Source organism: Pezoporus occidentalis, unplaced genomic scaffold, assembly GCF_034315485.1.
Source record: "Pezoporus occidentalis ecotype Australia unplaced genomic scaffold, CSIRO_AGI_Poc_V1 ctg309, whole genome shotgun sequence".
NCBI lineage: Eukaryota > Metazoa > Chordata > Aves > Psittaciformes > Psittacidae > Pezoporus > Pezoporus occidentalis.
The window spans coordinates 461,261-475,476 of NW_026915041.1; the positions used below are offsets into that span (position 1 = coordinate 461,261).

The window sequence follows — 14,216 nt, forward strand, 5'->3', positions numbered from 1 at the left end:
TCCCCCCAGTTTATATACTGGGCATGATGGGCTGTGGTATAGAATACCCCTTTGGCTAGTTTGTGTCAGGTGCCCTGATGCTGCTCCCTCCCGGCTTCTTGTGCCCCCCACTGGCAGAGCATGACAGACAGAAAAGTCCTTGATCAGGGTAAACATTCCTCTAGCAACAACTGAAAACACCGATGTATTATCATCATTGCTCTCAGGCTAAAGTTGAAAACACAGCACTTGCAGCAGCTACTAAGGACGAGGAAAATGACTGCTAGAGCTGAACCAAGGCCAGGGGCCCAGAACTGAGCACAGTATTCGAAGTGCAGCCTTGATGAGGACCTGATAAGGGTTTGTAACTCATTCTGTGATCAATGGAAAGCTCGATTTGTTTGTTTCATTCTGAGGTTGAGGTTCATGTTAACAAAGACCTGTACAGACTTACCAAGGGGTTGGAGGAATGCACAAAAGAGGTCACACTACCAGTCTCAAAACCCATTCTACATATTTCTTGCAGGTAAGGAGGAGAATGATGGATGCGCAGCATGATGAAATATAATTATAAATGACCTCTGACCTCTTTTTTTTTTTTTTTTTTCCTTTTTTTTAATAGCTGTCCCAGCCTGGAGACAAGGGCTACAGATGAGCCTGTCGAAGGATGAGGGTGACTTTCAGCAGTGGAGCGGCTGGCAGCCCTTGGGAGCTGTCACAGAGCTTAACTGACCCAATGACATGTGCTGCCTTTGTATTGTGTGAGCTCGGGTGTGAAACACCTAACACAGCCGGATGCCACGCGCTTCCGTCACTGCGAAACACGCGTCTCCCGCGGGCTGTGACGTAGCCCTGGAAGGGGCGGGTGTCGCCGCGCGTGACGCAACACTAGCGCGCCGGTCAGGGGCGGTGACAAGATGGCGGCGACGGCGGCGGCGCCTTGGTCGGGAGAGGCGGAGCGGCTGGACTTCCTGCGGGAGCGCCATGTGCGCTTTTTCCAGCGCTGCCTGCAGATCCTGCCCGAGCGGTACTGCTCCCTCGAGACCAGCAGGTAGCGGGACGGTATCCTGCGCCTCTGGGAACAGGGGTGGGGGCCGGAGACCTGGCGTGACGCTCGGGCAGCCCGGTCGGAGGGCGGGGCTTTTGCCGTTCGCCAGCTTTACCTGTTCCCCGTACAACCGTTTTTCTCTGGCGGGTGGTCGCGCTGACAGAAAACCTGTCCTGGAGAGACTGCGGCAGCTGGAGCGGGAAGCTACAGCAGGAGCACGCCGTGGCGGCCCTGTGATCGGTCGCGTCCCGCTGTGGCCGGAAAGGAAGGGCTGCCTGTAGGATCTGCCCACCATCGCACCTCTCCCCAAAATACGAGTGAATGTAGGGGCTTCGTTTGTGCGCGCTTAAATTCCCCGTTATCCACGAGGAAAGACTTTTTGATCCTTTTAATGTATTTAAGGTCTGTGCTTCAGTCTTGAAAGCCGATTTTAAAATTAGTGACTTAAGCCTTTTGTTGATCGAAGTCAGAGTACATACTATTATTATTTTTTTTTTTTCAGTGTAGCAGAATTAATTTAAATCTTCATTAGCTAGTAGAAGAGTTAAAGTACTAGAGAAGTATGTATCTCCTTTGGAATTTGAGGGACAGTTTTAATGGCTTCAGGATCCACTTACTTAAAATTCCTAGTCTTTACATAGCATAGTTATATCTGAGGCACAAGAGAATCAATATTTTGATTGTCAAGGTGCACTTGATAAAAACTTGGAGACGTGTAGAGGGTTTGATATTCAGCCAGTAAAATCACCAGATGCTTTTCACTTTCTAATGTTTTGCAAGTCACACTGTGAAAAATGCTGTTGATCAAGTCTTCCTGCTGAATCAAGCTTTATTTCAGTTGAGAGTACAAACACTTGGTAAAAACGTGTAAGAACTACTATGGATAGTGCTGAACTGTGTGGAATAACACTTTATATTCAAAAGGGAATTCTGAAATATTTATTTCAGAGATGTAAGCCATTAAGAATTAACTGGTGTTTCAGCATACTTTGCCAGTTATTTTAAATGACAGCACAAGGAGGTCTAGGCATGCTGTACTCTTAACTCTAAGTATTACAGTTAACAATAACATGCATTTATACTAGAATCATAACGCAAAGGGCTAACCTTGGCCACGCTGTCATGCAGAGAAAGGCTAAAGAAATGTTCTGCCTTAAAGAGGGAAGATCTGATCACAGCCTTCCATTACCAAGAAAACTAGTAACAGAAAAGGTAGGAGTGCACTGGTTACAAGGGACCATGGTGGTGGGTGTCCTGGGCTATGGGAACAAATTGCTTCAGGGCAAATTGTTTAAATGTAGGAAAGATGTTCTTTGCTGTTGCACAGTGAAGTGATGGAGTCTTCCTTGAAGACCTGGCTTGTCAGGGTCCTGTATCTTCTCATGTACAGCCCTATGCTCTGCAGGAGGTGGGACTGGTGATCTCCTGGATGTTTCTGTTCTGTTCTGTGATTTAGATTGCCAAGCTGTCAGTTTGCTAGTGAGCTGAAGCAGAGGCCCTGGTTTTCGTGGGGTCTTTCCCATTCTTTTTAAATAATGGTAATTATAATGCCAATTGTTTTGAAAATTCTTGAGCAAACAAGGAGTTGCCTGAGCTTAAGCTTAATGTGTGGTCATAGTGACCACAGTACATTAAATAACCAGTGCCCCATGTATTGTACACAACAGTTGAGCAGCTCTGCAAAAAAACACCGTTTTCTGAAAACTGAAACTGTCAATTTGCATCTCTTTCAGGATGACTTAATTTTGGGGTAACGAGCACAGCTTAGCCCTTCAATTAGGATAAAAATAGCAGTCATCTAAACTTACGCATTTTTTTGAGTTTTTACTCAGCCAGAGGTTTTCTACTTCTCTCACACTGATTTTTAGATCAGTGTTCTGCAGATATGCATACATATCTGTTAAGAAATTCTAAGCAGGGGATTGAACCATAAATGCGTCATCCCCAGTTTGACCTTGAGGGTACTAAGGCTTTTTTTTTTTTTTGACAAGTACAACGTCAGTGGGTTCAGAAAGCTGCCTGAGCTGGCACTGCTGCAGAAAGAAATGCTGTTACCGTTTTATTCTTACTTCTCTTGTTCCTGCACTTTGTGGTGAAGTAAATGGGGAAACTCAAGTAAATTAAAGAGAGAATTGTTAAAAAAAGATGTCAGTGAGTTGGTTTTAGTTCACTGCACTGCAGCAGAAATGGCTGCATTTGTGGACACCAGGCAGTGTAGTAGAGCGTGAAATTTTCCACACAGTGCTGGTCTGTTCTGAGTTAATCTGTAGTTTGTCAAACAATAAAAGAGTAAGTACAGCGATAAAAGGAATTCAGTACTACCTTTTTTACTCAACATACTGGCTCAAAGCCTTTATAATTATTTCTGTTGCTACTGCATGCAGCATCAGCAACAGTAGTTTTTAAGTAATCTTTATCCATGCCTGAAGATGAAGAGCACTGAATCTGTCATCAGAAACATCTTTACTTGCTTGTCTTGGACAGGAATTTAAGACAAATGATACCTGTTTTGTAAGCTTTCTGTAAGTTGGTTAAATAAATTTCAGCTGCCAAGCTGTGATCCTTGTCTTCCTGAATTAATACACATGTAGTAACTAAAGTGGTACGAGGTTTGAAGAAAAGTAACAGCAAAAGTGATGCCAGACTTGGGGGCTGTCTTATAAAGGGTGGCCCTCTATGGAAATAGCTGTATACAAAACTTTTATGCTTCATGATATGTTGTCAGCTAAGGTGCTGCTAAGAGTTTCTTTTTTAGGCTTAGAACATGTAGCTGTTAATTTTCGGTGAGGGAGTAAGGATGCAGTAGCTAGGTGGCTGCATCAGGCTCTACGTCCAGTGGTGCCAGATGTTCTTGGCTATTATATGTAAATTCCAGCACACTATGTGGGGTGTTCTTTAGTCATGCTGGTGCTGTTAACACAGAAGATCAACTCTCAATAAGTAAACTGAAACTTAACTATATGTAAGCCCACTTTTTACGTTTATCTGATCCATGTTCTGATCCATCCCCAGCATCCCTGGGGTTCATTAGGGACCGTAGTGATAGGACAAGCGGTAACGGGTTAAAACTTAAACAGGGGAATTTTAGATTGGATATAAGGAATAAATTCTTTAAGGGTGGTGAGGCACAGGGAAGTTGTGAATGCTCCATCCCTGGCAGTGTTCAAGGCCGGGCTGGACAGAGCCTTGGGTGATATGGTCTAGCGTGAGGTGTCCCTGCCCATGGCAAAGGGGTTGGAATTAGGTGAACTTAAGGTCCTTTCCAACCCTGACTATTCTATATTTCTATTCTATGTATTTTTAAGAATAGATGACAGTTATTCTCTGTCTTGTATGTACAGCTTTGTGGGTTTGTACCTAGTTTGCTGCAGTTTCTACTGCTGAAGTTGACATGTTATTTGTGCCTCACTGGAAGTAGCATAGCTGGGTAACACAGTGTGAAAAAGTCTCTAAGTAGCTTTCAGTACAACATTGTCTAACATGCTGTTTGTGAAAATCAGAAAATACATGCGAGGTTTCCAAGAAATAATTTACTGTAGTTGAACAGTAGCTTCCTTGTTTTTTTTTTTTTTATAAAAGTAGTGGTTTTGCTTGAAAAAATTGGGTTATTATCCAGAATCAGGTTTTGGGTTACAAAGACTTGATAAACAACAAAAGTTGATACAAGCATTGAAGTGTTAATTTTTGCACTTCGAAGGGCAGGTTTTTAGTCATCAGGTGGCTTAAAAGATACTCTTGTTCCACCTTTGTGTAAACCATACATTTTTGGCTTTCAATACTCGAAACTTTATTTGTAATAATAATAATAGGAAAAAGACATGTTTTAGAACCCAATGATATAGAGCAAGTTTACACTTTCTGCCATGAATACTTTTACTGGTGGAGGTGTACGCTGTTCCATGTTGGGGTTTGGGGTTTGTAGTTTTAATTTTTTGCGAGGATCTTAGAGTTCCATGGAGGGATTTTTTGAAGAAGGAATGTGGATCTGCTTGAGCAAGTTCAGAGGAGACCATGAAGATGATCAGAGGGCTAAAGCACCTCCCCTATAGAAACAGGCTGAGAGAGCTGGGCTTGTTCAGCTTGGAGAAGAGCAGGCTCAGGGGAGACCTTAGAGGAGCTTCCAGTGCCTAAAGGGGGACTAAAGAAGTCTGGAGAGGGACTTTATGCAAGGGCCTGTAGGGACCGGGCAAAGGGGAATGGCCTAAGCTGACAGAGGGGAAGTTTAGATTAGATACTAGGAAGAAACTCTTTACTGTGAGGGTGCTGAGGTGCTGGCACAAATTGGCCAGAGAACCCGTGGCTGCCCCATTCCTGGCAGTGTTCAAGGCCAGGTTGGATGGGGCTTAGAGCAAGCTGGTCTAGAGGAAGACGTTCTTGCTGGTGGCAGAGGGATTAGAACTGGATGATAAGGTCCATTCCAACTGTAGTTGTTCTGTGATTTTGTGTTAATGTCAGTGTTCAATATCCAGGCAGGTTACAGATTAATATCTTTTGTTTGCAAGAATGGTATGAAAAGCAATGGAAAAGCTGAGATTTAAAGTAAAAGATAGAGGGAAAAAAAGAATCAAAGGATGTCAAAAAAGGTGAAAAAAAAATCAAGTAACTTCAGATTAACAAGTCACCACTATTCACCTGAGTTCTGGCCATCGTTTGTGTTATGTAATACTAGCAGTTTTGAAACAGCAGTTGTTGACTTAAATTCTGGTTGTGAATGGCTAGGCAATGACTATAGCAGCCTGTCAGCCCTCCAGTAGCAATGTCACCCTTTGAGGTTGTGTCACTGTAGTGAGATGAGTGCCTGCTGCATCATTATTTGGCTGCTGTTATTTAATTAGATGAATTCTGTTGGGGGTGTGTTTGGGCTGACATCACCATTTTGTCTTTGTTCTTACTGTTGGCGCTTCTGATGCAGAACCACATGCAGAAATTACGTGGCTGCAGAATCTTCTGTCTACATCTGTCTGTCGTCATCAGAGGTGCCTACTACTACTGGCAGACAAGGTGGCTCATCAACTTGTGACTTACTGCAAATTGTAACTTAAGTCTCCAAAGGAAAGCTGACATTAACTTCTGAAGTTAGTTTGCTGAAGTGTAGTTTCTGTCTGCTTAGCAGCTGTTTCACAATCCATCTTACATGGTGAAAGGAGAGCAGGAGTTCCTAGAAGAATAGTCAGATGCAAGGGTGGGTGGCAGAATATTACATCCCTCTAATTTTAATCTGATTCAGAGCTTCCAAGGTACCATTACATTAACATTTTCTCTCATAGAAAGCTATCTCAAATTCCTAACACAGTGCTGTTGCTTTGGTGGTCTGTCAGAGCAAGTAATGCAGCTGCTTGAGGGTTTAAACTAGGTGACATACTTTAAGCTAGATGACTGCAGTGGTTTGGGGTGAAAACGAAACCCTCAAAGAAGGTATTATGTTAGCATGCAGGTATGGTAGCACATGCTTATACAAGGAAATGGGCTGTATGCAAGAAAGACATTCAGCATGCTAGCTGTTTCACTCTTGTATTGGACACTTGGATTTGAAGTGCTTGATTTTTGATGTTTTAATTTAGTTATCTATGCTTGCAAGAAATAAGTACCTCTAGATGGTGATTCTTCTTGTGTGCTTGTTCATACATTGATTAGCTACAAAGGAAGCCTTGCTGTTTGACATCTTACAGAGAAATGTTTACAGTACAAAGAACATAATTTCATCATGCTTTCTGAGCTAGGTTCTGTGTGTTGCACCACTGTCAACGGCTGAAAATTCATAGATATATCTGTTTCTGCAGCCATTTGTTAATTTCCCCATGATATTTATGGTGGGAAGTGTAAGTCTTATCTTTTTCTTTTAGGTTGACAATTGCATTTTTCGCACTCTCTGGTCTGGATATGTTGGATTCCTTAGATGTGGTGAACAAAGATGATATAATAGAATGGATTTATTCCCTGCAGGTCCTTCCCACAGAAGACAGTGAGTGAGTTTTTAGTTTTTTTTATTGATATTAACATCTTTACTTTTGCTTTTTACCTGGGGAATAGTGGTAATAGCCTCTTGGTTTTTATAATATACAAAGTTGGCCTTCCTGAAGTGCTGTCCTGGTAATTCCAGATGGATATGTTAAGTGAGTCCTAGAAATACATCTCTCTACATTAATAAATAAAGCAAGAAGCAGCAGTTAGTTTAGCTTTTTAATGTATGCAAGTTGAAAAACTGGAATTTATTTGAAGATAAGGCAGTATAAAAAAGTTGCATCTTTAAGCATCTCAGAGGAACATTTCACCTGGTTTTAAAAGAAATGCATATGTTATGTAAGATTACAAATATTGACTTCCACTAATTGTAACTATGCCAGGAACTTCACAGGTTATGGTTATTCAGAATATCGTTTGGAAAATGGAAGGTTATCAGTTAAGAAGCAAAAAGGATGAACTCAGTTCCTGCTTTAAAATTAATAATCTTTTCCTTAGATCTGTGAAGGTTAAAGTTACCTAAGTTTTTAGGAGTAATGCTGCTTCTGCAGCCCAGCTGTCCTCAGATTGGAAGGTGCAGATCCAAGCCAGAGAGGGAGCACACAGGAAGGGTCCTTTTCCTGGCAACTTGGCAGAAGTCAGGGAGGTGCTCTTTCTGTGGTTAGTTGCTGTTGGCAATTTTTAATATGGCAGCGCAGGTGAATGGTTCATAACAATAGAGGGAGCGAAAGAGAGGGAGATGCAGGTGAGATGACTACTGCTTTCTGGCAGGAGGTGCTGAAATGTGAAGTGATGGTGCTCTATGCTGGTCTCTAGAGAAAAGGTGATTCCAGGTACCCCTCTGTAAAGTCATGAATGTGTACTTCATATGTTGCATGGTTGTAGAAAGAAAATTGTCTTTTTCCTTATAATATCTAGTCTAATTATATACTTAAAATAGGTGTCTTCCCTAAAAGCAGTTATATGAAAGAAAAGCATTTTTATGAAGTAAGCATATGGAAGTCAAGATTGACGGTGCTTAGTTTTTACAGTTATAAAAAGGTCCTTTTTATTATTATGGAGACTTGAGAGCCACCTCAGGCATTAGTGCTAATAGATTTGTTTTCTTGTGTTGTATTCCAGGACTGATTCTAGAAAATTAGGGGTTTGGATCACGTAATTGTTCTCACAACATTTTTAATTGTGAGAAGGTTCCTCTCCCTTAAGGTTAAAAATTTTTTCCATGATGAACATGTGGGTGTTTTTCAGGAGTTGCTCACTTTCTGATCTTTATTGCAGTTTTCAGGAGTGTATTCTGAAAGAACAGTGAAATTTGCAAGAAGAGAGTAGAACAGGCGTTTTTTTGTTTGTTTAATAGCATGCAATAGTTCTTGGGAGGGTGTTCTAACTAGCCAATGTTTGGAATAGTCCAATTGTCAAGAGCCTCAGAGGAAGAGCAGTATGAATTTCAGCATGCAGATGTGGAGCCAAGTCCAAGGGCACAGCTGAGATATGCTCCTCTTTTTTCGGGCTGTCATCATAAAACTACGGGAGAGTAGCTTTAGGAGGGCTCTATTGGGAGTGCATTCTGTGCTCTTAAGTAATTAGTATTTCCTTTTCACCAGAACAAACTTCCCTTCAATACTATATTTTTGTATCAGATTGTAAAAACTCTGCTGTTCTTACACGCTTAGGCTTTTGGTGATAAAGCTATCTGATCACTTGACCCCTAAAATTCAGCATTATTTTTGTTCCATTTTTACTTCATCTAATGGACAATCGAGGGTGCAAAACATAAACTATACCAGCATCAGCAAGTTAGATATTGGATGACTACATGTGCAGAAGAGAATGTATACCCTTCTATAGAGTCTACTTTGAATAAAATGTATTCACTTTCTTTTTTTTTAATCCTGGGTGTGTGCAACCTTTTGTTAATTGACAGCCCCCCAGCATTAGAGCCCTGATGCTCTCTTTTTCCTCTTTGAAGTAGCTAAACCCTGGTAGGCTGTAGATGTCAAGTTGTTAGTTTTGAAATGCTTGTGCATCTCTAGTTAGAGAACGGTTGCTAGCTTGATGCATCAGAATCCTTCCAGGTGAAAAAACAAAAAAGAAGCCTTTACATCGCTTTTAAATAAACTTTCTATTGCAACTTTTTTTACATGCTTGCTGATAAATGTATTTTTTAATGGAAGATTTAGAATTTTAATGTTCTTAATCATGCTTTTATGCTGTAGTTTCTGGAATGATGAATTCCAGTAATCTTGCCTTAAGTAAGCGTATTGTACTTTAAACAAGTCTTCACTGATTGTGTGACTGAAAACCTAAGTCTTGGGGCTTGTTTTTGATCTTGTCACTGTTTGAAATCTTAAAGTGAGCAAAAAGAGAATTCCTGTAATTCTCATCAGAAAAAATAAACTCTGCTGTGCATGTTATCCCTCTAAAGGTTCCATATCCATAGCGCTTCAGTTGACTTTTATTTGAAGTACTTTTTAAGATGGCAAATTCAATTTAGTTTGAGCACTACTGCTACTTAGCAATTTTTCAAATGAATGTGAGACAGAACAGTTGATGCTCTGCAAACTTAGTATCTATTTGTTTTTATCAGTAACAGTTACAATAGGTATACTGGCTAGGATAGAACTCATTTTTCCCATAGTAGCCTGTTTGCTGCTGTGTGTTGGGCTTACGGCTAAAACAGTGTTGGTAACTAACACAATAGTGCTGGAGCTACTGCTGAGCAGTGCCTGCACAGCGTCGAGGCTGTCTCTCTTTCCATATCTGCACTCTGTTTTCCCCTAGCAGATATAGCCAGGGGACACAGCCAGGACAGGCCCTGACTGACCTGAGGGATACTCCATATCATCTGACATCATGATCAGCAGTAAAACCCTGGAAAGGGGGGAATAAGGAGGTGATGTTTTTGTTGTAACATTTGTCTTCTTGAGTATAACCCTTAGATGTGCTGAGCTCCTGCTTTCTGGGTTGTGGCTAGACACTTGCCTGCCTGATGGGAAGTAGTGAATGAGTTCCTCCTTTGCTTTGCTTGTTCCCATAGCTTTTGCTTTGCCTATCAAACTGTCTCTGTTTAAATCTGTGAGCCTTCTCCCCTTCTCTCTGTTTTCTCACCTGTCCATGGGAGGGGGAGGTGAGTGGGTGCTTAGCTGCTGGCTGGGTTCAACCCACCACAGCAGGGCATTACAGAACCTGGTAGAAAAAATTTTGCATTTTGTGGTTTAGAATACTTACTAGACAAAATATCACAGCATACTGTGATAGATTTAGGTAACATGTTTGTATTTACTCGTATGTGATATGTCTGTTGGCTCATAAAAGCTTCAACTCAGAGGTTTGTAGCATTTGAAAATTTTGGGTGAAACTAAAGCTTACGAATGCAAAATGTTGAGATCTTGATCTCGCTGGGTAAGAAAGCAAATATATACTCTAATGAGCCCAACTGAAATGCATTAAAGGAAGGTAAAGATTAAGGTCTGTCAGGATAGACTATATTCTTCTGTGAGTTTATTGTAACTGATGCAAAAATAATGCCCTTTAGGTACCATAATTTCAGTTGAAGTATTCAAGAGACTGACTCAGTACCAATTCTAATTAGGAGAGAATGGCATGTCACACATGCAAGCTGATCCTCCACAGAAATTTACCATCTTTAGCTGTAGGCTTAATCTGATTACTGTCTTTGAAGGACCCCTGTCTTCTATAACTCTTGCAAAATAGTTTGGCTTTATAGTCCTTATATTTGGGCCATAGTGCTTTACCTGTGCTTTTAGTAAATGCTCTGTTTAGGCCCATGGCTGATACATGTTTTCGTGTGTTCACTGCGGAAAGACCATGCTGTGTTTCCTTTCAGAAAGAAGTTGAAATCTTGAAAAAAATAAAGTTTTTTTTTTTTTGAGAAGGGTGGTGCTCTCTTACAAGCCTTATCAGAAATTATGTGTATTTAGACTTAGACTTGCTTTTGAAAGTGTTAGTAAAATTGGAAAAGGGTTGACAGGAGATCCTGTTTCAGTTGAATGTTCTTAACATTATTGTTATGTCAAGACTTTTACTATTTTTCTTCTCATAAAGCAGCTCCTAGACAGACTTTCCAATTGAAGTACACCTCTTGGCTCTGTGTTCAAGTAATCTAACTACAGACAGACAGTGGAGACACTTATCCACCATCTGCCCCCACAGCAACACTGGCATGTGTTTGGCCCTTTTTGAGAGCTGGTTTAGCTTGTTAAAGTGGAAGAAAGCATCCATTTATTTGTCTTAACAGAAGGTTAGCTTTGTGTTCTGCTTGTGAACCGTGTTGGCTGGGAGTGCTAGTGCCAGTGCCAGCCTTACAAAAGGGAGGGAGAAGATTGTGCTTTCTGACAGCAGGCTACTTCACTAGCTTTGCTGTACTAAGGAGTGCCTGCAAAAGGAGAGCTGAAACGTATTTCATTTGTGGGTCTGGACCCCCAAAACCCGTGCATAGAAGGCTGAAAACCATTGCACTACATGAGGGACCTAAAACTTTCTTCTGTCAAAGTCTAAATTTAGATAATTAATGATTCTTCTTTACTTGTGCATCAGTACTGAAGAAAATGTATAAAATGTCATTGACTGTTTTTTGAGATCATTGTTATATGTGACCTTTCTGATTGTGAGTTTCTTCAGCAAAAATACCAATTTTGCTCCAACATAACCTTCTTCAGTGGCTACATATGAAGTGTTTAACTGGATGTGTAATGGACTTTGATGTTAGAGAATGCAACTTTACATTTTATGACATATTCTAGTGCTTTGATTTGTAAGAATAACTATTTTTTAGCCCTAGTTCAGGAAGAATTGTTTATGCTTACTTTTGTCTGGATGTACCGCTGTGTCAGCCTGTGTTAAAGCTGTGACTTTTTATGTTAAGATTTTAGTGATGTATGTAAGCTTGCTTCTGTCTGTACTTGGCAAAATGAGAAAAGCCTTGGAATGAGAGGAATGCATTGGTAACTGAATGGGATGAAGCAGTGGTAAAAGTTACCGATCTTCCCATGCAAGATAAATCATAAAAGATAAATAACTAAAATGTCCTATCTGTAGCAAAAGACCTGCCAGGATAAGTCATCTGTGGTCATGACTTGAAGCTCTGTTACATGTTTTAAGGACTTTCTGACCTATATACACATAAGTAATGTGGCTTTATTCATGGGAAGGTCTTGGCTCTTGATATAAGTATGGAGTCTTTTGGTTTGGGAAAAGGGTTAATTTTCTTTAGTTGCATTGTTGGATGTGAAAAGTTTTTCCAGGTGTGTTTTGATCAGTGTGCAAAAGTAGTAGTAGTAGTAGTCATGCAGCAGTTGATGAAATGTCTTATTTTTTTGCACTGTTCCAAGCTCTTTCAGTGTTTAAATATGCTTAATTCTGAAAGTGAACACTAGTTGGTGCCGTTTCATAACTGCAGCTAATACTTGATGCTTTAGCAGACTGTGCTGACAGACTGTGCTGAGGCTGAACTCCACTCCAGCAGTTTTTTATTAGGGACCTACAAGAGGGAGTCCATAGAAATCTGGAGAGGGACTTTTTACAAGGACATGTAGTGACAGGACAAGGGGGATGGCTTTAAACTGGCAAAGAGGAGATTTAGATTAGACGTTAAGAAAAATTCTTCCCTGTGAGGGTGGTGAGGCACTGGCGCAGGTTGCCCAGAGCAGTTCTGAATGCTCCAACTCTGTCAGTGCTCAAGGCCAGGCTAGGCAGGGATTGGAGCAATCTGGTCTAGTGGAAGGTGTCCCTGCCTGTGGCAGGGGGTTGGAACTAGGTGATCTCTTAAGGTCCCTTCCAGCCCTAACTGTTTGTGGTTCTGTGGCATAAACTGTGATCATATCCTTTTAATTAGTGTATGTTTAATTTCTAATTCTGTTTCTGATTCTGACAAGCTGTTTGTGATTCAGGAAAGTAGGCAAAAGTTTGATTAGCTCTACGAAACTGTTATGTGAGATAGGAAGTACAAGTACTTTTACAAAAATCATAAAACACGTTTCACTGAAGATGAGGTGATGTGCATAAACTGAAAGACAGTGGGTTTTCCCCAATTCCACTTTGTTTTCTATTTGTTTTTGAACTGGTATGTTTAGAGGAAGCTAAAAAACACCAATTGAGATATGATGGCAATGCTCCAGAGTCATCTGATTAGAAATTAATATGCTTTTACACTTCCTTTGCTCAGCATGCTGTTTTTTAATTCAAGAGTTGTAACTAAAAATTTAGCAATTTACTTGTAATCCCAAAGGTCTGGGAAGCATCTATTGCATACACATTAATGACTAAGGATTTTTTGTTTGGAGGAGGGGATAAAATTCCTTTTAAAGATTATGCAGTAGTAAGGGCATTGAAGAGCCATGCTGTTCTCTTTCTCCTAGGATCCAGCATGTAAATTCTGGAATGTGAGATCAGAAGTCACTGACTTTACATAAAGAGTCAGAATAGATTTTAAATCAATGACAGCAATACAGTTAAAAAAACAGTATTTTAAGATTACCAATGCTGCGTTTTAGTTAGTAGCAGTTTAGTAGTGCAAGAAAAGTTTTTAAATATTACATGAAAATTGAATATCTAAAGCAAGTAACATTCATGTACTTTATTTTAAACTCTTTTTTTCAGAGTAGCTGTCAAGTCAGAAGTCAGTCAAAGTGACCCAATAACAATAACCTGACAATAACCTGAGCACTTGGCTTTCACATTGCCATTTCTACCTTGGTAATGAATTACAAGCTACAGTTTAGAAGTCCAGTGATGGGGATCAGTTTTTCTGGGGTAAATCCTTCCATCTAGCAACTAACAGCTGAGTTCAGTTTGACTGCAGAGCTGTCCTGATTGTAGCATGTTTTAATTTGCAGCAGGGCAGAACAGCTGTGTGCTGGTAAGGTAGCAGCTTTTTTCTGGGTGAAGGGTTTCCACATTAGTGCCTTTTCAAACTGAATTTTGTAGTTTACTTGAGCAGTTAAGACAGATTCATTTTTATCAAAAAGGGGCCAAGTGAATGGTGATTTTTTTCCACGATGTCACCTAGGGAATTTGGTGTATAAGAGGTAGGAATTCTAGTTCTCTTCTTACTGAGTTATCTACTTTGTCCCATTTTTCATATTGTGATGCTTTTGGGCCAGTGTCTCTCAGGACAGCTGTCAGCTGTGCACGCTTTTTTTTTTTTTTTTTTTTTTTTTTTCTTGTCTACAAATACTCGTTTTCTGTTTGTGGATATGACTTACCAGTT

The 14,216-nt window shown here is 40.5% G+C and overlaps 1 protein-coding gene across 1 annotated transcript in view; it reads left to right on the top strand.

Moving 5' to 3' along the window:
• Positions 1-881: 881 nt before the first annotated feature.
• The window catches only part of PGGT1B (protein geranylgeranyltransferase type I subunit beta), a 36,434-nt gene continuing 23,099 nt past the window's right edge, over positions 882-14,216 (top strand). Inside the window, 2 exon segments of the mRNA XM_062627849.1 lie at positions 882-1,030; positions 6,871-6,989. Of these exon segments, the coding sequence (XP_062483833.1) occupies positions 897-1,030; positions 6,871-6,989 (253 nt within the window). The 5' untranslated portion in view covers positions 882-896.